General features: G+C 50.6%; 9 protein-coding genes across 9 annotated transcripts; 5 read left to right on the top strand and 4 right to left on the bottom strand.

Annotated features, from left to right (window-relative positions):
- Positions 1 to 7: 7 nt before the first annotated feature.
- NECHADRAFT_34748 (uncharacterized protein) lies at positions 8 to 1,258 on the top strand (the record flags this gene model as incomplete). The annotated part of the gene is made up of 3 exons (XM_003044015.1): positions 8 to 374; positions 514 to 604; positions 655 to 1,258. 3 exons carry the CDS (start codon positions 8 to 10, stop codon positions 1,256 to 1,258), a joined length of 1,062 nt encoding a protein of 353 aa, XP_003044061.1.
- A 156-nt stretch (positions 1,259 to 1,414) lies between these two features.
- NECHADRAFT_77004 (uncharacterized protein) lies at positions 1,415 to 2,136 on the bottom strand (the record flags this gene model as incomplete). Its single annotated transcript, XM_003043903.1, has 2 exons — positions 1,415 to 1,656; positions 1,713 to 2,136. 2 exons carry the CDS (start codon positions 2,134 to 2,136, stop codon positions 1,415 to 1,417), a joined length of 666 nt encoding a protein of 221 aa, XP_003043949.1.
- Positions 2,137 to 2,948: 812 nt separating this feature from the next.
- Positions 2,949 to 3,719, top strand: NECHADRAFT_27977 (uncharacterized protein; the record flags this gene model as incomplete). The annotated part of the gene is made up of 2 exons (XM_003044014.1): positions 2,949 to 3,081; positions 3,133 to 3,719. Coding segments are annotated over 2 exons (720 nt in total), but the record flags the coding sequence as incomplete, so codon positions are not given.
- Positions 3,720 to 8,093: 4,374 nt separating this feature from the next.
- NECHADRAFT_77002 (uncharacterized protein) lies at positions 8,094 to 8,825 on the top strand (the record flags this gene model as incomplete). The annotated part of the gene is made up of 1 exon (XM_003044013.1): positions 8,094 to 8,825. One exon carries the CDS (start codon positions 8,094 to 8,096, stop codon positions 8,823 to 8,825), a length of 732 nt encoding a protein of 243 aa, XP_003044059.1.
- Positions 8,826 to 9,082: 257 nt separating this feature from the next.
- NECHADRAFT_77001 (uncharacterized protein) lies at positions 9,083 to 9,935 on the bottom strand (the record flags this gene model as incomplete). Its single annotated transcript, XM_003043902.1, has 4 exons — positions 9,083 to 9,100; positions 9,174 to 9,265; positions 9,390 to 9,494; positions 9,572 to 9,935. The coding sequence occupies 4 exons, from the start codon at positions 9,933 to 9,935 to the stop codon at positions 9,083 to 9,085; spliced, it is 579 nt and encodes a 192-aa protein (XP_003043948.1).
- Positions 9,936 to 11,160: 1,225 nt separating this feature from the next.
- On the bottom strand, positions 11,161 to 12,732 carry NECHADRAFT_34539 (uncharacterized protein; the record flags this gene model as incomplete). Its single annotated transcript, XM_003043901.1, has 3 exons — positions 11,161 to 12,242; positions 12,290 to 12,421; positions 12,468 to 12,732. The coding sequence occupies 3 exons, from the start codon at positions 12,730 to 12,732 to the stop codon at positions 11,161 to 11,163; spliced, it is 1,479 nt and encodes a 492-aa protein (XP_003043947.1).
- A 546-nt stretch (positions 12,733 to 13,278) lies between these two features.
- On the top strand, positions 13,279 to 14,395 carry NECHADRAFT_91452 (uncharacterized protein; the record flags this gene model as incomplete). Its single annotated transcript, XM_003044012.1, has 3 exons — positions 13,279 to 13,295; positions 13,347 to 13,587; positions 13,640 to 14,395. 3 exons carry the CDS (start codon positions 13,279 to 13,281, stop codon positions 14,393 to 14,395), a joined length of 1,014 nt encoding a protein of 337 aa, XP_003044058.1.
- Positions 14,396 to 14,442: 47 nt separating this feature from the next.
- NECHADRAFT_76998 (uncharacterized protein) lies at positions 14,443 to 16,721 on the bottom strand (the record flags this gene model as incomplete). Its single annotated transcript, XM_003043900.1, has 4 exons — positions 14,443 to 14,830; positions 14,914 to 15,490; positions 15,586 to 16,309; positions 16,356 to 16,721. 4 exons carry the CDS (start codon positions 16,719 to 16,721, stop codon positions 14,443 to 14,445), a joined length of 2,055 nt encoding a protein of 684 aa, XP_003043946.1.
- Positions 16,722 to 17,940: 1,219 nt separating this feature from the next.
- On the top strand, positions 17,941 to 18,921 carry NECHADRAFT_76997 (uncharacterized protein; the record flags this gene model as incomplete). Its single annotated transcript, XM_003044011.1, has 1 exon — positions 17,941 to 18,921. The coding sequence occupies one exon, from the start codon at positions 17,941 to 17,943 to the stop codon at positions 18,919 to 18,921; it is 981 nt and encodes a 326-aa protein (XP_003044057.1).
- Between the last annotated feature and the right edge of the window lie 361 nt (positions 18,922 to 19,282).

Genomic DNA, 19,282 nt, shown 5'->3' with positions numbered 1-19,282 from the left:
CGCGACCATGACGCTTATCAGGACCCTCACCAACAAGACCCTCAAGGGTCACAAGGCTGTCATCTTTACGACTGTGCCGGCGCCCCAATCGCAGCTCGATCGCATCCAGGAGCAGTTTCCTGATCTCAAGATTATAACGCGTCTTCAGCCATGGGGTGCTCCTCTTGACCCGGATTTCAAGGAGGAGGAGTGGAAGGATACGACTGTGCTGCTGACTGCCACCATTCTTCCCACCAGAGAGCAGGCGCCTCATCTTCAATATGTTCAGTTGACCAGTGCGGGCGCGAACCACATTGTTGATAGGCCCCTGTTCTCGGGGACGAATATCCCATTTTCCACTGCCAATGGAGTCCATGGGTATGAAAATCTCAATTGTAGCGCCTTGACGGAAACTGATCCCTAGCAGACCTCAGATCGCCGAGTGGATTGTCAGTACTTTCCTGACATTCCAGCATCACCGTAAGCATGCTACAGTCTCAACATAGGTGATCGAGAACTAATGTTCATCTGCAGTTAAGGACTACTGGAAACTCCAGGAGGAGGCCAGGTGGGAGAGACTCCACCAGAACCCCGAAGATGCCGAAGACACTGTCGGCAAGCGGATGTACGATCAACTCCTTGCTTTTGCAAAGAACATAACTAATCGTATTGCAGAGGAATCCTGGGCTACGGCAGTATTGGCCGTCAAACTGCCCGCGTGGCCAAGGCCCTGGGCTTGGACGTCCACGCTTACACCCTTCACCCCCGTCCAACCCCCGAGTCGCGCAGGGACGACTCGTACTCACCTGAAGGACTTGGTGACCCCGAGGGCGCGTTCCCCAGCAAATGGTTCTCTGGCGGTTCAAAGGAAGATATCCACGCCTTCCTAGGCTCTGACCTTGACATCCTCGTCATCGCCACCCCCCTCACAGAAAAGACAAAGAACCTCATCGCTAAGCCCGAGTTCCAAGTCCTTAGCAAGAAGAGAACCTTTGTCACCAACATTGCACGTGGACCCATCGTCAACACAGACGACTTGATCGAGGCACTCAACACGGGTGTTATTCGGGGTGCTGCGTTGGATGTCACGGACCCCGAGCCTTTGCCTGATGGCCACCCTCTCTGGAGCGCCAAGAACATCACGATTACTCCTCACATCAGTGCTGCGTCTGCGGCGTATTACTACAGACTTTTGGATATTTTCAGGTTGAATCTTGAGAGGTTGAGTCAAGGGCGGGAAGACCTGATCAACAAGGTCAACCGCAAAGAGGGATACTAAGGACAACTGTCGACGAAAGGGTTTAGAAAACAACATGGGATTTGGGTTTAGTTACCACAGGGTTTCGGAATGTACTTCTGTCTCTTGCTCTCTCGCATAAATGCCCTGTTCTTTATATTTGTTTGCCTTTAAGCTCCGATATAACGTCAGTCCCTCTTAACTTTGTAAAGGGTTGATCTTCTGGCTCCTCCTGATCATTGATGCATGCGGAACACCGAACAACTTCAGCACACCAACCTCCTCAAATCCAGCCCCTCGATACAGTGGAAGTCCCGCGGGTGTAGCAACCAGGTAACAATCTTCTCCAAATTTGTCCGCTTCTTCAAAGGCCCCTTGTAAAAGCATTCTACCAATGCCTCTTCGTTGTTGGCTGGGGTCAACTCCAAGCATTTCGAGATCTACATTTGGTCAATTAGTTACCCAGAACTAAAGGTTGGGAAACATGGAAACCCACGCCACATATTGTCAGCTCCTTTTTCTCCAAATCGCTTTGAGTGATCTTGACCGAGAACTCTCTTCATTTCATCAAAGGCAGCATGATCTAGTGTTGCGCAAGGAGGTTTGATGGGTGCAGCCTCTGGCTTCTCATGCTCCTCGCCTCGCACCGGCTTCTCCCAAAGTGCAAAGCCTACAACTTTTCCAGATAGTGCTTCATCAACCGCGACTATCAAGATAGTTCGTTCGGATTGAAATCTATCCGTTTTTCGCGCAAGTCTCCACGGCCTTGCCGCATGGGCATATGCCTCGCCCTTGGGCTTCAGATGCGGAGGGAAGAGATGGGCCGAGATGGCATCTGTCTTTGGGTTGAATGATGCTGTCGCAACGTCAGCGACAGCGTCGAGGTCGCTCTCTGTGGCAATTCGAAGTCGAAGCGTCATGTTGTTGAATTCGGTGAGTCTTGATAGTTGCCGAGATCGGCGTTGAAACGGGATGTGATGGGTAATCGCGCAAGGCGGGGAAAAGAACTCCTCGGAAGTAGAAACAGCTAGACACATGTGCCGAGATCCAATACCGCATATTAGATGAATACTTAGGGGAGTAACTGAACCGTTAAGAAGATGATTAGTAAATGTCTTTCTAAATGTTGACACACTGCTGTCCACTCGTAGTAGCTGTATAAGAAGATTTTGAGTTAGATTTAGGTAAAGATAACAGATGGCATAGCTGAAAACAAGTTTACAAAGGCTTTGCTCTATGTGCTCACATGTCGCCTGTCCTCTGCTTGACAAACCTGGCCAATCCGACAATGAGGATGGAAGCACAACTCAAAGTTCAAAGTGAGACTATCAACCTAAGCAACGATTGCTAACGCCACATGTTCCACCAGCTCGTACTTAAACGCTAGGAAGCAGTGGCATAATTTGCGCTTTCGTATTTTAATTTTCGTATTTGTACTTTGGACTGTTGCCAATCACGGTTCGCTTGACACGCAAGTCAGGGTCCCTGCGCTTCACTTGCGACAATATTAAACGCATCGAATCCGTAAAACAGGCAATTGGCTGTCTTGAGGTCAGTTCGATTCAAAATAGCACCTATGACATTTGTCCCTTTCAGAATAAAACCCCGCCGCGTCTCCTCGACGCCCTGTTGGTAAGACTTTCCTTGCTCTCTTTCACTAGCCAAGACTTACTCATTCAAAAACAACGGCAAGATGGGTCTCGTCCAATTTGAGGATGGCAAGGTCCTTTACTACCCTTATACCCCGTCAAAGGCGGCTGGTTTCATCTTCATGGCCCTCTTTGCCCTTGTTACGATAATTCATATCGCCGGCGTTAGGCGTTACAAGACAAACTACTTCATCCCAATGGTGCTGGGTGGTATCTGTAAGTCTTGCTCAAACCTACAGGATTCGACCATTTCTGACGTTTTGTCAGGCGAAACATTCGGTTACTATGGCAGAGCCTGGGCCGGCAGCAAACCAAACTCGCCCAAGCCCTTTATGCTTCAGCTCATGCTCATCCTCGTCGCCCCCGTCTTTATTTGCGCCACGCTCTACGTCACCCTCGGCAGATATAAACAAGTTCTCCTTGGCCAACCGAAGCGAAAATGTAGTCCGACTTCCCTGTTCATCTTGACCGATATCATCGCATTCTGCACACAAATTGGAGGTTCGTTGGTACAGGTTACAGGCAGCACCAAGATCATGAAGATTGGAGACAAAGTCGTCCTTGGAGGTCTCTTATTCCAGCTCTTGGTGTTGGCGATATACTTTTACCTGGTTTTCAGGTTCTACAGGAAGGCATGCCAGGAGACCCTGTTCGCTGGGATTTGGAAACCTTACGTCTGGATGCTGGGTATTTCCGTCATCGCCATTTGGATACGCAATCTTGTCAGGGCCATAGAGTTTGTCCAGGGCTTCCACGGTTTCATCAGCGAGAACGAGGCCATGCTGTATGTGATGGATGCGTCGCTGATGCTTGGTGTCATGGTCGCGTTTCTTATTTTTCACCCCGGCCGACTGTTGTCCCAAGGGCAGGGGAACAAGGTTCATAGTACGGATTTTTCAACGGCGGATAGGAATGAGTTGGCTTGGATGAATAGACGGTAGTGCGCCTTGGGCTAGGGAGAGTTGATATGCAAGGTACATTCACTGCCATATGATGGCGGTTAGTTGCGTCAACCTTGTTCATGGTGACTCCTCTTCTGCAATACATAAACCTAAAGCGTTTTCGGCCCATTTGAGATAATAGATCAAACGCATATAAATATGACACACTTCTCTGTGATCAAGTAGAGAGAAAATTTTTCCAACCCTCCCCGCAATCTGCCCGTCCCCAACAAAGAACAAACGCCCTGACAGCAGCAACATGTCCTGGTATAAGCTCCCCTTCGAGCTCCGACATGACATTCTGACTCGTCTTGCCGAGGTCGAATCTCACAATGGGAAAACTCTTACTGGGTATGTGACGGTTGCTCCAGAATGGCAGCCAATCTTTGAAAAAGCCTCATTCAAAACCCTCCGTATCAAGATCCGAACTAGAATCCTTCCAAGCCATGTTTCGGGTACAACAAAGAAGAGCATACCTACGAGAAATCGGTCTCGCACTAGAGCTCCCTCGGCATGGCCATCTTCAAAGAAAGATTTTCGGCCGCACAAGACGAGATCGCAATATAGGCCAGATGGTTATGGTGGCTAGACATGGAGCCGGCGCGAATCGACACCTGCCGGGTTTGGAACGCCAACAGAAACAGAACAACGTCGCCTTCACGGAGACTCTATGTGCCCTATTCAGCCAACTAGTCACGTGGAGAAGAGATGAAGTCCACCGCGAGGGCATAGCTTTGGAGATTATTGCAGACTCTATGAGTTACTGGCAGAGGACTGTGACAAAGGTCCAGAGACGCACCAACCCTGTGGTTATATATGTCGGCAATGGATGGGATTTCCTACCCACGACTATTCCCCCTTGGTTGTGGGAAAAGACCCTTGACGCTGCCAAGTCCGACTTTCACTTTTCACTTGACCTGGACTTTGCGGTCGTGAGTGACCTACCAAGAGTGCAAGCCATCACCAGCCTTCTCATCTCACAGAGGAGTGTCCGTCACTTCCAGCCAAGAGCAATAGGCGAGATCATAGGCTGTCTCCCAGCTCTCACGGTGTTTATTTGGGAGGTCAGACGGTATGCGCACTGGAAGATGAAGCATGGATTTGACGAGGATCTTTCAAAAGCTATATCGACCTGGCCGTCATCCTTGAACGAAATTCGGATTACCCAACTGCAACACCTCAAAAGTTACCCACGGCCTAGCCCGCATCTCGCGGAGCTTGGGTCGAGTCTGGCCTGCCAATGCCGACACCTCACGCGCCTCTCTATCAATTATAGTATTGACGCTTTTGCATTCTTTAGAGCCATGGACCAAGAATGCTACGGCCTACAACATCTAGTTCTACGGTCGGAGCAGATGATCATCGATGAGCTGCCTGGACTAAACAACCACTTGATCAGCATCGCAGTCGAAGCTGTGCACTGCATGCCCAAGCTGAGATTCTTGGCCCTGTACAGCACTAACAGCTCTCACGTCGGTTATTTCAACTATGAAATGATGGACGACATGCTAGTGTTGAGCATTAAGTGTAGCTGGCCGTTCGAGGTATCTGAAAAGTGTCTGGAATCTTGGCAAGCCGCCTTGAAGGGTCATGGGGGTGGTTCCGCGAAATGGTGTATTGAGAGATTGCCTATACGGAGGGTTAGGTTTCTTTTATCAATGATTTTGAAGCGAAAATAATGGCTTACTTATCATAGCCTTGACATCTTTGTTGGGTGTTCGTGGAGCTGTCTAGAGTGCACCAAACTGCTCGGTCGAGGCTCGTCTAGCAACGCGGTCTTGAGACCAATCTCGAGGCCGTCGAGCAAAAACAGATTGGGCCCGGTTAGCTCAATCGGTAGAGCGTGAGACTCTTATCTTGCGCATCTAAATGCAAGAGAGTACGCGATCTCAAGGTTGCGGGTTCGACCCCCGCATCGGGCTTTTCCTATTAAAACACGCATATTTTTTGCTGGCTGTGTCTCTTTTTGTTGCAGGCTGTTTGTTACTTGCACGTCTGTAAGCACGGCTATCTTTTTGTCTACTTGGCCTGCACATATTTGATGGAGAAATGTTGAGAACGATGTTAGCCTCTGTAAACACCCCTGACCTGTTGCTCGTTGCTGTCCTTCCGTCGGTAGGGAGTTATGCGGTCTCACCTCGTGTGCAGTTCGGGCCACTGGACAAACTTCGATTTCTTCCAATGATCGAGCACATGATTAAAATTAGAAAAGCGTTGATAGGTGTACCGTGACAGCGGTTGCGAAGTGTATTAACCCCCACGATGTCTGGGATTCATGCACGTCGCCAAGAACTATTGACACACGCTCGACGTGGCCGTGAAAACGCAATGCAGGCTCACTCCAGCCACGCGCGTGAACTGGGCGATGTATCGTAGCTGGCATCCAATCTCTTGAGAGTTGTGTCAATTTGATGCGGCGAAGCAGCCAAGATATCACCTTACGTGGCTCGCTGGCGACACGTCAGGTTTCGTGTCACAAGTGGCTTGAAGCTGCAGGTAGGCACACCGTACTCCGTAGGCAGCACAGCATTCGTCTGCCACCTGTCAGTCTCGGCATGCGTCGCAAGCCGACGGATATACCCATCTGCCGAAACCAGGCTGTGGTCGACAAGGCGTCCTTCACTGCACCTTTAGTACTCACTGAGGGGGAAATCAGGTTGTGATAGAAATTACAATCGCAGGTGCATTCACCGCATTCGCGAGTAACGGAATTTTCAATTCAACGCATTTGCGAATTACAGAAAGGTTGATAGAGAGATGATGGCCTCCATATGGCGAGCGGTCAACTTCAGTCATGTTTTAGCAGACAGCAACGAGAATGTTTGAACAATGTTTATTCTGTTGCCCAGAACGCCTCCCAATCTTGAACAATTCGATACCAAAAACAATCCCTGTACACCCTTCTAATTCCCTTGATCCGAATGAGCCTTTCGCCCGATGTCGTTTTGCCAATTGGCATAGCCGGTACTCGCGCATAACACCTTGACTCCGCCCCTGACGCCATGTCCCTAAAGACGAGAATGAGATTGTTTGCAAGCGCAAACGATGCCTAGTCACCACCCCCTGCAATTCTTCTCAAGTCCCGGTACATGCCATGGCTCTCGATGTCTTGGACCGCAGCCTTTGGGTCATGACCCCTGTGTCCTAGTTGGACTTCGAGGGCCCTGATCTGGGCGTTCATTTCTTCGATTCGGTCGGGGACAGAGGGGGGCTCGACACGCATGGCTAGGCGGCCATGAACCGTTGATGGACCGCCAGCCTTCAGGAATCGACGCAGCAAGAGTTGTGTCGGAGCCGAGGCCATGTTCGGTCGAGTCTTTTTTGCACTGCATTTCTAGTCAGTGCTCTGGAGGGACGCCTCAACCGATAGCCAAGCAAGCTGCTTACATGGCTTTGTTCTTCTGCCTATTCTTTGTGTGTGCCGAGTGCAACGCTAGCTCGGTGTGCACAAGTGTCAAGGCAACCATTTCCTTTGGATTCGGGATGAACGATGAGAATGCAGGCAAGCTAATCGCCACCAGCAAAGGTATGGAGGCCAGCGAGTTTTATGAGCACCCTAACGGTGACTACACGGTCGGGGGATGTATCTCATGCACTCTCAATATTCTCGCCGGTCGACTAAAGACACTAAGACATCTAAATACAGTTCACTCAAAGCCACCTCAGACCAAGCCAGCATGCTGGTCACTATTGGATAATTCGAGTCTTCGAGAGGGGAATCAGACAAGGGTATATCATGCTCGGACGATTCCCCGGGATCCGAGGGCGGGCCATCATTGGATCTTACGCCGCGGTGCATGCGTGCATCATCAACATTCCGCCCGGCTTATGAGCAGGTGCCGGCAGGTGCACAGCAGCGTCGCATCGGTCGACACGGGAAGCTGTCAAAACATCGCAGCTATCAAATCTCATGTCCTGACTGGGATCATGATTGACGATCCGACGCCACTAGGACTGTCCAAGGCAGTGTCATTTGGCTGGTGGGAGCTGCACGCATGGATGGAGCTGCATACGCCAACTGGCGGTTGCCAACTCACCTTATCCACTCGACTTGAGGCTCTGCTCGGATATGGCTCCTTCCCCGCGCTGTGGTTTTCCTCGAAGCTCCTCCCCCGGATGGAGCCGATTCTGGGCCCTCCCTCGAACTGCCGAGGATGGGAATAACTCGGACTCTGCATCAACATCCTTCGCCGGCATCACACATCCAACTTTCGTCATCATCAGCTACTACCTCCCATCAATTTATCTACTCTGGTTGCCTATTGTCGTCTCCAAATAGCCGCCAAGATGCCCAGCTATCGACTTGCCTGCCCTTTCAGTGTCGGTAGACTCACCACCAAAGGCCACGTCTGTCAAGATGGCTTCATCAACATGGATAGACTGAGGTTTGAATTACCGCCACATCGGTCCGGGGCTGTGCTCTCGCTGACTTTCACTGGCAGAGCTCACCTCAGACATTTTCACTTGTGCAATTGCGCCCACCCCCCTGCATGTACCAGACCGCGACACGTGCCCATAGAACTTATCGAACGCATGCTCTCGATCTCCTTCGACAACCACATTTCAAGAGTGGATCGATGGGCCAAGATGTACATGGAAGCCTTTCCCACACACAGAAAAGTTCCGGGCCCATGTGTGCCCCGTTTTAGCCGCGCCCTGAGTTTCGTCCAGCATCCTGGGGCCGAGTTCAAGAACGCCATGATACGTCGCTTGGTCCAAAGGGAACGGTTGGGTGTAGAAGAGGCAAATGGGGAGTTGAAAGTCTTCCTGAAACGTTTACCGATCTTTTACGACGTACTTAGCCAGCCTGAGGTTTGGGGCCGGGAAAAACCCTTGGGCAGCGATGAGTCTGGTGATGAAGTGGATGAACCATCCACTGCGCAGCCCGTGGAAGTTGTAGAGCCCCTAGCCTACGAGAAAACCGATGGTTCTACTCAACAAGATGATGGAACCGCCGATGAAAAGTCCGATACCCAGGCCGAACAAGAGACTCCCCCTTCATCTCCAACGACAAGTTAGATAGTTGGGCACCTGTTGGAGTCGGAGTCAGGGCCGAATGAGGCTCACTACAACCATCACCAGAGGTCAGAGACAGCTTGAGCGTCTAATTCAGCGTGTAGATGTCCCAACTGTTGAACAATATGGGCAATCTAGCTAGTTGCCCTCCCGAGCATGTATACCAGAGCAGCGTTGATCAATTTACATGGCTGAGTTCTTCCCCACAGATATACAGATGTGGCATTCCCGAGCGTGTTCAATGATTGGCAAATAAATAGCTATGATCGAAGTTTGACCTGTGCACATGCAACAGTCCAGTTACGAAATAGGCTACGTGAGTACGTCGACAGGGTGCATAGCTGATCATACCGAGAGACCTACGACACTACCCTGACGAGCGAGATGTCGGAAGGTGGGCTTGGTGATAACACGGATGTTGTCGTGCAGAATGGTTTGGCGGTCTTGAACATGCAATGATGTGAGGTTGTTCTAATCGGTTGACTCCGGAACCAAACGGTGCGCCACTGCCAATGGTTCAAGTCCCCCGCATCTTGAACAACCAGTCAAACGCGGACAGTGACTTACCCCGGGAATAAAACATGCATGCGCCTGCGTCTGGAACAACTGGCTTGTGCCCGACTCGAGAAAGCTGTTGGACAATACCAGCTGGACAGGGCGCGATGACCGTGGCTGTGGGAATTACGGTACAAATGTGCAAAAGAGAAAAGGGAAAACGGTGCCAAGGAAGGAAGGGGCTTGGCTCTTACGGTGACGAGTATGCCAAGACGGTCTAGACCGGATCTTGAGCAGGGTTGTTTTGGTGTTGTTGGATGGCTTCGTGGAGTTGACCGAGAGCGAGATGAAGAAAGCTGTTGGTCCTCCATGGCTTGGAAGCCGAACAATATCAAGAACAGCTCTCGCATTTATTAACTCTGTATCAGTTCGATCTTTGATCTTTGATCTAAAGGCTGAGACCGCAGACAGCGTTGGTGACGGCTCATACCCCTGCAATCCATCTGTCAATCTCATTTGTTCGCGCGTACCAGGTTCCTCTGCTAGCCTTGATTGGCTATTTTCAGCATCAGAGGCCCTTTTGTCAGCCATGAAACAGGGCTTGGAGTCAACATCCATGTCGACGCCCACTGCATCCGAGCCCAACTCTGCTGCAATTCATTACTTGGCGATAAAAAACGAAGGGTCGTACGTGACTTTAAATACAGCAACCAACAGATCCGGCCTTTTCCTAATCCAGTTATCGCCGAATCAGTGTTCCTCTCTGTTTGATGCGCGTGCCGTCGGTGCGCTTGTCAAAAGATGTCACCCTGGTGCGACTCAGCCCCCCCATCTGGTCTTTACCCCCTGTAAGATGGAGATCGACCAATCTATACGGGTTATCCAATGCTTGCTAAAAGCTTGAATCCTTTGTCGCATGACTGTGCCGGGCGGAGTCTGAGGGATGAGGCATTGCTGCGAGTGACTTTGCGTGTATAAATGCTCCGGGAATGCCGGATTCTTGGGTGCTCGTCATATTTGCTTCGTTCTACGTGCCTCTAACAAATTTCAAGATGAAGTTCTTTACTGTGCTGGCTGTTTTGCTGCCAGTGGTCTACGCCCTGCCGTATTCCAACGACTGGACCCCTAAAGCCACCAAGGTCCTCAGAGTGGAGAGAGTGGAAGATTCGCACGACCAAGTTGTTTTCGGCGAGCTACGAGAGACGCCTCAATCGGATACACACGATCAAATCGGGCAGCGACCAGTTCCCAGCTTCACAAACCGACTTCTACTATTTCTTTCGCGGATGTTTGACGACTTTACGGAGAGGATGCGGATTGTTTTATGGGGAGATTCCCCGGACGTCGCCTATGATGGTGATGGGGTTCGATACGAGGTTTCGACACGCTGCGATGAAAACAACAGACGCGTTCGAGTTTTGCGGATAAAAAGCAAAGGACAGCCTGCCACATACCGCGTGTGTAAGTTGAGCTTCAATTTATGGGTGCCATGAGTTGCAGCAACTGACGTTTTTATCGTAGATCCGATATCAGGTGAAGACGGCGCAGAATATTGTAGACGATGGGGGGAGAAGTATCCGGAGGCATAATTTGCGTGTTTTTTATATTGTTTTGTATTGCGATGGTTATCTGAAGGCTTATAGACGAATTGGCGGCCGAGTTGGATGATAATGACGTATGCGAGGATATCCCACAGCGAGAGGCTGAGTGTGAATGACCCTGGGACTCTGATTGATATGCCCAGGGCGTATGGTCGTAGTATTCATGTTCTCTGGGCGGACAAATGATGGCTAACTGGGCACTCGTGAATCGAAAGCGGAAGTGGGAGATTCCCTGTCCGGTTCTATTTAACATTGATCATCTTGGCCACCTGATCGCCCACCTTTCGAGTATCATACTCCAAAATCTTCTTCACCAACCGCTTCTGAATCTTCAGAGTCCTTTGAGCGACCTCAGGCCAGGCCAACTCTTTACTGCCCTTGACGAAACCTCCATCCTTCCACTCAAACTGTTTCACACAACGCAACTTTCCATCAAGCTTACGTACTCGTCCGTCTATAATGACAGTGTCAATATCTCCGATGCCGGAGTGAAATACGATTGCGCCAATAGGATCTTGTTGGGCCGCTCCAAACATGGCGGGACTCATGGCGTTGATGACGGTTAGGTCGGCTTTTTTGCCGGGGGCGATGCTGCCAATGTCTTTTTCCATGCCTAGGGCTCGTGCGCCTTGGATTGTGCCCATGTTGTACACTTCTTCGACCTTGTGGAACACGTCATCAGGAAGCTGGCCTTTCATGAGGTGCTTCTTGCTGTCAAGGCCACGAGCAAACTGCAAACCCATGCGCATCTCGTTGACTATGCTAGAGCTGGTTGCGCAATGACAGTCAATGCCGAGAGAACAAAGCTTGTCCATGCCAGGTAGATCATCGCGGAAGCAAACTGAAGGACCAACGGCCATGGATTGTTCTGTGCTTGGTGTAACCGATACGTAGGCGTTTGCTTCATGAAGAAACTCTGCATCTTGCGGCCGGATACTTCCGCCATGTGCAAACACGACCTTGTCGTCGAGAAGACCATACTTTTTGAGCAGAGCTGGCACACCGATAGACATGTCGCCCTTGAAGATGTTGCAGTGCGATGTGATGACGCTTGCCCCGAGTGACCGTGCCTTTTTGAACAGTCCTATAACTGTGTCCTTCGGGAGGAAGTAGTAGTCGAAGCCGAACCCCAGTTTGACTCGAGAGGTTTTCTCGCTTAAAGGACTAGACTTTGCCAACTCTTCAAACGTGTCCATGACCCAGTCGGCTACGGGTTTGTCATCGAACTTGAGTTGTGGTTCATGCTGGTCAAGACGAACCGTTGGAGTGTATGCGAAGATGGATCGGATTCCCGAAGAGATGGTCCCAGCAATGGCATGCTTGCCTAGAAAACGCTTAGGGGGGCCTCGATGATTAGGTTCAACGACTTACTGTGATCTCGGCTCCAGTTGAGATGTGCATGATCGAGCACTGTCGTCGTCCCTGCATCAATAGCCTCCATGCACCCAGCCAAGTTCCCCCAGAAGCCATCCTCGGCGGTAAAGTACTTGCTGGCAATAGTTCCTGAACGATTTAGTATGGGTTGAGTCGCTTTCAACATTGCACCCACTGATTCCTAAGTATTGCGAAAAAGTGCAATCGGCAAAGAGCCCTTTAAGAGGTGCCTGCCAGACATGGTGATGCGTGTCGATGAAGCCAGGCGATATGAGTTTGTCAGTGCAGTCGATGATATCGGCGTCACTCGGAAGCTCGATTTCCGGCTCGATTTTGGAGATGTGATCACCTTCGATGAGAATATCTGTCTTTCTGGCGGTGACTTTGTCGTTCTCGCCGTGGATGAGAACTGTGCCTCCGCTTAACAGTAGATAGCCCATAGTAATTCACAAAGAAGTGTAAGATGAGATCAGTGGGCATGGTATGAGATTGGGATTGTGGGATTTTGACTGGGAGCGTCATGTTGGTCGCTGATCATCATTATGTCATTCCGGTCTTAGTTCAAGCTTTAATAGCCGTTTCCGGGCCATCTGAGTAAGAATGTCATCCTCATGCTTACAGAGAAGTTGGATGAAGAACCTAGGGCTGAAGAGATCATCTTGTTCACCTCGTTCGAAGTACGTTGTGCTATGAACTTAAGGAAAGCTATGGCTGCCTTGCTGCTTGGCTACGTGGCTTCCTCAACAGAGGCTAGGAGCCAGCCCACACGGTGATGAGATTGAAAAAAATGTTCTATTTACAATAATAAGATGTATTATACTGCGATATTCACGTCTTTGAGTGGTTGGTGATTGAAAGATCGGCTTGGAGAAGTCTCCGAGGTGAGGTCCACCCCCAATGTGTGGGGGTTGCGGATACCTTAAAACCGCTTACAGAGCTTCGAACTGATGCAACGCTCGATTGATTCTGCATAGACATCATATATCATGTCTCTGGAGCCACAGTAAGTCCCAAGCAAAATCCTTATTCCACCTTAGCTCACAATATGCGGTAGTAAGTTCGTCCTCGTCACGGGGGCCACTGGCTTCATCGGCGCCCATGTCGTCGATACCTTATTGGAACGCGGCATTAAAGTCCGCGGGGCTACGAGGTCGATAGAGAAGGGGAACGTAATGAAGAAGGCCCGCCCTCAGCATGCTGCAAATCTCGAGTTTGTTCAGATCCAGGATTTTGAGAATCCAGGCGGACTGGAAGAGGCCGTCCAAGGCGTTGATGGTGTGATCCATGTTGCCAGCGTTCGTTGTCTAATGAACCTTTGCCAGGTGAACGCAGCTGATTGACATGTAGCCTTTTACTTACGACACGACCGACAATGAGAAAGAACTCATAATTCCCGCAATCAACGGCGTTCGAGCAATCCTAGAGGCCTGCACTACAAACCGTGCAATCTCCCGCTTGGTCATCACCTCCTCATTCGCATCTGTCGTCGACATCGCACGAAAAGGCAATTATGCGTACACAAGCAAAGACTGGAATCCCCTCACTTATGAAGAATCTGTTGCCCCCACAAGTGACGCAGTGGTTGCCTACCGAGCCTCCAAGAAGTTTGCGGAGCTTGAAGCCTGGAAGTTTGTCGAGGAGCGCAAGCCACACTTTGATATTGTTACTCTTTGTCCTCCAATGACTTTTGGGCCTGTTGTACACCCAATCTCTGGTATCGACAAACTCAATGAGTCTAATGCGGTGCTTTGGTCTGTGGCGAAAGGAGTCTCTCTTCTGCCTGTGTCGAGGGTTCCGTTCTGGATTGACGTTCGCGATCTTGCCACTGCCCATGTTCAGGCTCTCCTGGTGAAGGATGCTGGAGGAAAGCGGTTCACGCCGACTGCGCCTGAAAAGTTCTCATATGGACTAGCAGCTCAGCTGATGGTGGAAGAGTTTCCGCAGTTGAAGGAGGTCATCAAGCTGGAAGAACAGGTTATCGACGAGAGCAAGAGTCTGGACGGAGAAACCGCAGGTAGAGAACTCGGATACGAATATCGCACATTTCGCCAGACCGTCAAGGATTTCATCTCTCAGGCCATCGCCTTAGAAAAGAGCGGTTAACCGGTGCTCACAAAAATACATCGACCTATATACCAACCACGATGCCGTCAATTTCCCTGAATGTCATCGGTAGCAGCCACAGTAACGAGTTTGTTTCCACTTAGCCTCATGTGTACCTCCTTTGCCGTCTTTTCCAACTCCTTTACTGGAACAAGTCCATCTCCCATCACGCTTCGACAGTCGCTGTCAAGTGCAACCAAAGCCGCTAGGGAAGAATCCTTCAGGTCGCAAACCATGTCGTAATTTTCTCGGTCTGCTTTTTGGTTGCCCTTCTGAGTGGCGATAGTCATGGCCAAGAGGCTAGCCGCAAGAACAAGCTCAAACGCGAGAAATGAAAGCCATCCCCATTGGATTTGTACGTATGCCTCCGATGTCCAGGCCTTTCCCGTAACGTTGAAGCCGTGTTCTGTATAATTGAGGTCGGCTCGTCGTATACTAACATTCAGAGGCAGCAGCCAAGTGTGAGTGTATGGTCCAGATCGACAATGTTAACGAAGAAGAGGGTTGACTTGACTCACACTGAAGATAAAGCAGTCGCCACATTCAGGTAAAGGTTGTCGAGACTGTTGTAACGAGCGGTATGGTTGAGTAATTTTTGTGGGTGAAAGAGTACAGCAGTATAGAGACTTCGAAGAAACTCTGTCGGCTTCGAGGCCCTGATGGAGGGACTAGCAAAGCCCAAACCGTAGTACCTGCCCATCGCCCGACTCGTGAGGCCGTCTCTTAGTGCCTCTGCCGTTCGTTCCAGGGATAAATAATTCGCACTAAAGGCTTCCGGGTGTGAGCCCGGACGCGACGAGTTCTCCGCTGGGCCACGTAGGAATAATGTCTCGTTCCGTCGCTCTGAGTTTTTCTCGCGTACATCTTGTGGGGCATACAATATCGGTGGACACTTGGTATCCAAAAAGGCGTTGTCTTTTGGCTCCATTGGCATGGCTATCGAGCTTACCATGCGAGTCTCGTCCACACCCATCTGGACTTTGGTACGATAGGACTGGACGCAAAGATAGAACAGGACCTCCCAAGCCTCGTGCCAGAATGTGTCACTCACTTTCACGGATCCGTTAGCCAATTGAATATCGGCCACCGTTGAGACTGTATCGTTGTAGACTGGGGTAGTGAAAATCAGAACAAAAGAAGCAATTCTAGTCCGTAGCAAATCATCTCATGACGGAATCCAAAAGTGTCACTTCCGTTCAATATGTCGGTAATGAAGGGGAATGGGTCCCAGTGCAGGAGGTACAATTGCTCGGAAAGGGATGCCTTCCATACCCTGATCCCACGAGGTAGCATCATTTCCGTCAGAAACTCGCGGTCTAGTGGAAGTAGATCCTGTGATTCTAGACCCTTGAAGCTCTCGATCTTCAAATGCGAGGATATATTGGCCAGCTTTACACAGACGCCCAGTGTGTGATACTTGTCGAATGTACAATTACCAGTCGAACAGAAGGCTTTGAGGGGGGGCATTGGGTTGTTGAGTAAGGAATTGTCCAAGACTGTTGCCAAATGAATGGCCTTACTCGTCGCGGAATGCAAAAAATCAGACGGTGTCTCAATCTTCCGGATGGCCCTGGTATAGGCACCCCTGGGAACTTCTCGATCTCTCATGGGGTAATTGATGGCCAGCTGCGTGATTGGAGACGTCAATGTACTCGTAATGATGATAACGGCCCCAAGCGAGATGAAGCTTTTGAAGCGAGCCCGCCACAACAACATGAGAGAACCGTGTAACCCTCTGCTGGCCTGGTCGAGGATATGGAAGTCATATATCGGTCGGTCTTGAAGGAACCAACTCCATTTCATCTGGCTGATAGCGGTAGAAACGGGAAGCATGAAGGCTGCCTTGATCAGAGTCGTGAAGAAGGCGAGGAACGAGTTCAGAGTAATGCTGAGGGGCCAGTCGGGCAAGCCTTTCTGGTCGAAATGGGCGAGTACGATGATGATAACTGTGTCAAGGAACCAAACGAGTTAGCGACAGGGCCAAGGATGCTGTGGCTTTGAACTTGCCAATAAAGCATGAGAAGCTCAGCAATAGAGATGCCGCTTCCAGCGCCCAAACTCTGAAGAGAAACCTGGGTGTTCCTGGTATGAGAGCCTGCGGAGGGCTTGGAGAGACACAAGTCATGGACGACAGATTAGCTGTTGACTTGGGCGGCAAGATGAATGACTCGAGTTCGGCGGATTGTTGGGACGGTGCTCCGGGGAGTGTTTCCCCACTACTGGCACAGCTCTCTTGCACCAGCCCGCTGTGATCTGGTACCGTGTGTGATTCGCCCCCTGTTGGCCTTGTAAGCCGGTGCTCATCAGCTGTTTGACACTGGTCCATATCGCTAGTGGTGATTTGGAGGAAAGCAGGCGACAAATGACAAATTGGTGAAGAACAGAGACTGGAGGCGGGGAAGGGAGAAATCAACCTGTTAAGGGTGTAGCTTCATGGCAGGTTGAGGCTGGCCTGTAGCGACTGTTTCACACAGCTTCCCAAAAAGGCTACACAAGACCAAGGGGTAGGGGCTTCGGGGCAACTCAATGGAAAGAACGCAGCTGTAACACAACTAAACCTCATACCCAAGCCTCAGTAATACAGTAACAAATGGATAAGGCTTACCGCTATAGATGACGCCTTGCCGTTTCACACAGCACAGTTGACTGCTTATTACAGTAGGCATTCTTCGGTTCAGCTGTCTTGGAGTAGCCAGCCATCGTGCCTTTATGTGAAGGTATCCGCACTGCCAGAGACGGCTGCTAATTACAGGGAGCAAACCTACAGCCTGAGTGTATACAGCCAACAAGTACCCACGGTATTGCCTCATTTTCCGAATTGCCTCAACTGTCTCTACTGCAATAGACTTAGCAGGCACGATCTTCTGGCTCAGTTAACCCATCAAGAGCTGGGGTTCCAATTATAAAAAGAACACATTGACTTAGCAGGCTTTCATGTTGAATACTGCGTTGACAGGGATCGGGAGCGCAGGCTTCCTCGTGTGAATGCAAACTTGTTTTTTGAAGTAGGACAAACCGCAAACGGGCCGATGCGAAGCATAAACCCGTTTGCCAATCCCGCCAATCCCGCCAATCTTTGAATAAGAGATGCAGCAAACAAAAAAAAAACCCCCCGTAAGAGTGAGAAGATATCTGGTTCGTGCAGATCAGCACAAAGAAGTAAGCTGACATATCGGAATGCCCCTGACTAATGTGCCAACTCCGTGGAGTTTGCGCCATACCCAGTTCTCGCGCTTAAGCGACAAACTCCGCAACCAAAGGCATTTGATGTGGGGTGAACTTGTGTCCGAGCTTCCAAGCTTAACCCTTTGTTAACATCGAAGGATTTGACCATGCGACGCAGATGGAGGCGGAGTTAAGCAAGGAGATAGACCCTGGGCTAGGTTGAAGAATTGTCAGCATTGTCCGTGGACGCAATGCGTGGAGGAAGCTGAGGGCAGAATTCTGGAATATAAGTTAAGCATTCTTGGATGATGTCCTCAAGGCATTATCACAACAGCATTCGGACATCTCGATCTCGTCAAAGGCCCGAGTAACCAGTCACCATGCGTCCTACACTTTCAGTCACTTTCGCTAGCCTTCTCACTGGCATCTCAGCGTCCCCAATCGTCCCTAACGCAAGCTCCCAGCCTCGCGTCCGACAACTGGTTGAGATTCCGGGCGTGTTTGTCGAAAACCTCGCCGTGAGACCTAACGGAAACCTCATTCTCAACACCATCAGCCAAGGCCAAATCTACTCGCTGGACCCTTACCAAAAGAATCCCCAAGCCCACGTTGTCGCCAGTATCGAAGGAGTCAACGCACTCACTGGAATTACCCCCGTCGGCAAAGACATCTATGCCGTGGCCGGAAGCAACCTCGACACGGAAACGGCTCAGTTCCACAATGGGTCCATGAAGATTGCGCTCGTCAGTTTCGAAAAGAGTGGGAAATCTGCTGGCGACGCTGCTTCAGTTGACGTCATCATCGAAGGGACAAACGTTGGCCCCGTGAATGGCATCACCACCCTTCCTCGTCATCAGCACATCGTTCTCGGCGCAGACTCTACAAGAGGAAGGATTGTGCGCATCGACACGAAGAAGCGCACTGCCGAAGATGTTTTCCAAGATGATCTACTCGCACCCGTACCTGACCCTTCGTACCCGCTGGGCGTCAACGGTATCAAGATCTTCAAGAACCATCTCTACTTCACCAACACAGCCCGTCGGCTCTTTGGGCGTGTCAAGATTGACCAGTTTGGCAACAAGATTGGAGATGGCGAAATCATTGCCCAACTTCCCGCAGGCTCAGCCGCCGCCCCGGACGACTTTGTCATTGACAAGCACGGCAATGCTTACGTCGCGTTCTGGACAAACTCGCTTGTCAAGATTACTCCAGATGGGGAGCGTGTCACGATTCTGGAAGGCGTGCTCGCGAGCCCAACTAGCTCGGCCTTGAGCAAGGATGGTCGGAGTGTCTACGTCGGCACGGCTGGCCGGGGTTCGGACACTGTTTCTGGAGGGCAGGTAGTTGAGGTTAGGCTCTAGATGTGCTTGGGACGAACCCCCTTAGCTGGACTCAGTCACGGGGTAGAGGGGAGCAGATGTAAAGGGACCCAGAGGGTTGATAGTAGCAAGAGGCGCCCGGCCTGAGAGTACTCTAGAGTACTGGTAGTTCTTACACGTCACCTTGATCATCAACTATTACGTCCATCCTCCTTCCAAAATGACCAGTCCACTGATAACAGTCCCCATGCGACTCCCTGACAACCCAAGTGAAACCCACTGCGCAGAGTGCCTTACGCGCAACCATCCACTCACCAAAAACCTTTGTTTCTCGCTTCATCGTCAGACGTGTTGATACGGATCGATTCGAAGCCTTGGTGCAGCAGGTTCACGCCGAACATCC

This window comes from Fusarium vanettenii (assembly GCF_000151355.1).
Source record: "Fusarium vanettenii 77-13-4 chromosome 2 genomic scaffold NECHAsca_26_chr2_2_0, whole genome shotgun sequence".
NCBI classification, from domain to species: Eukaryota; Fungi; Ascomycota; class Sordariomycetes; order Hypocreales; family Nectriaceae; genus Fusarium; species Fusarium vanettenii.
This window is presented reverse-complemented; position numbering and strand designations above follow the sequence as displayed.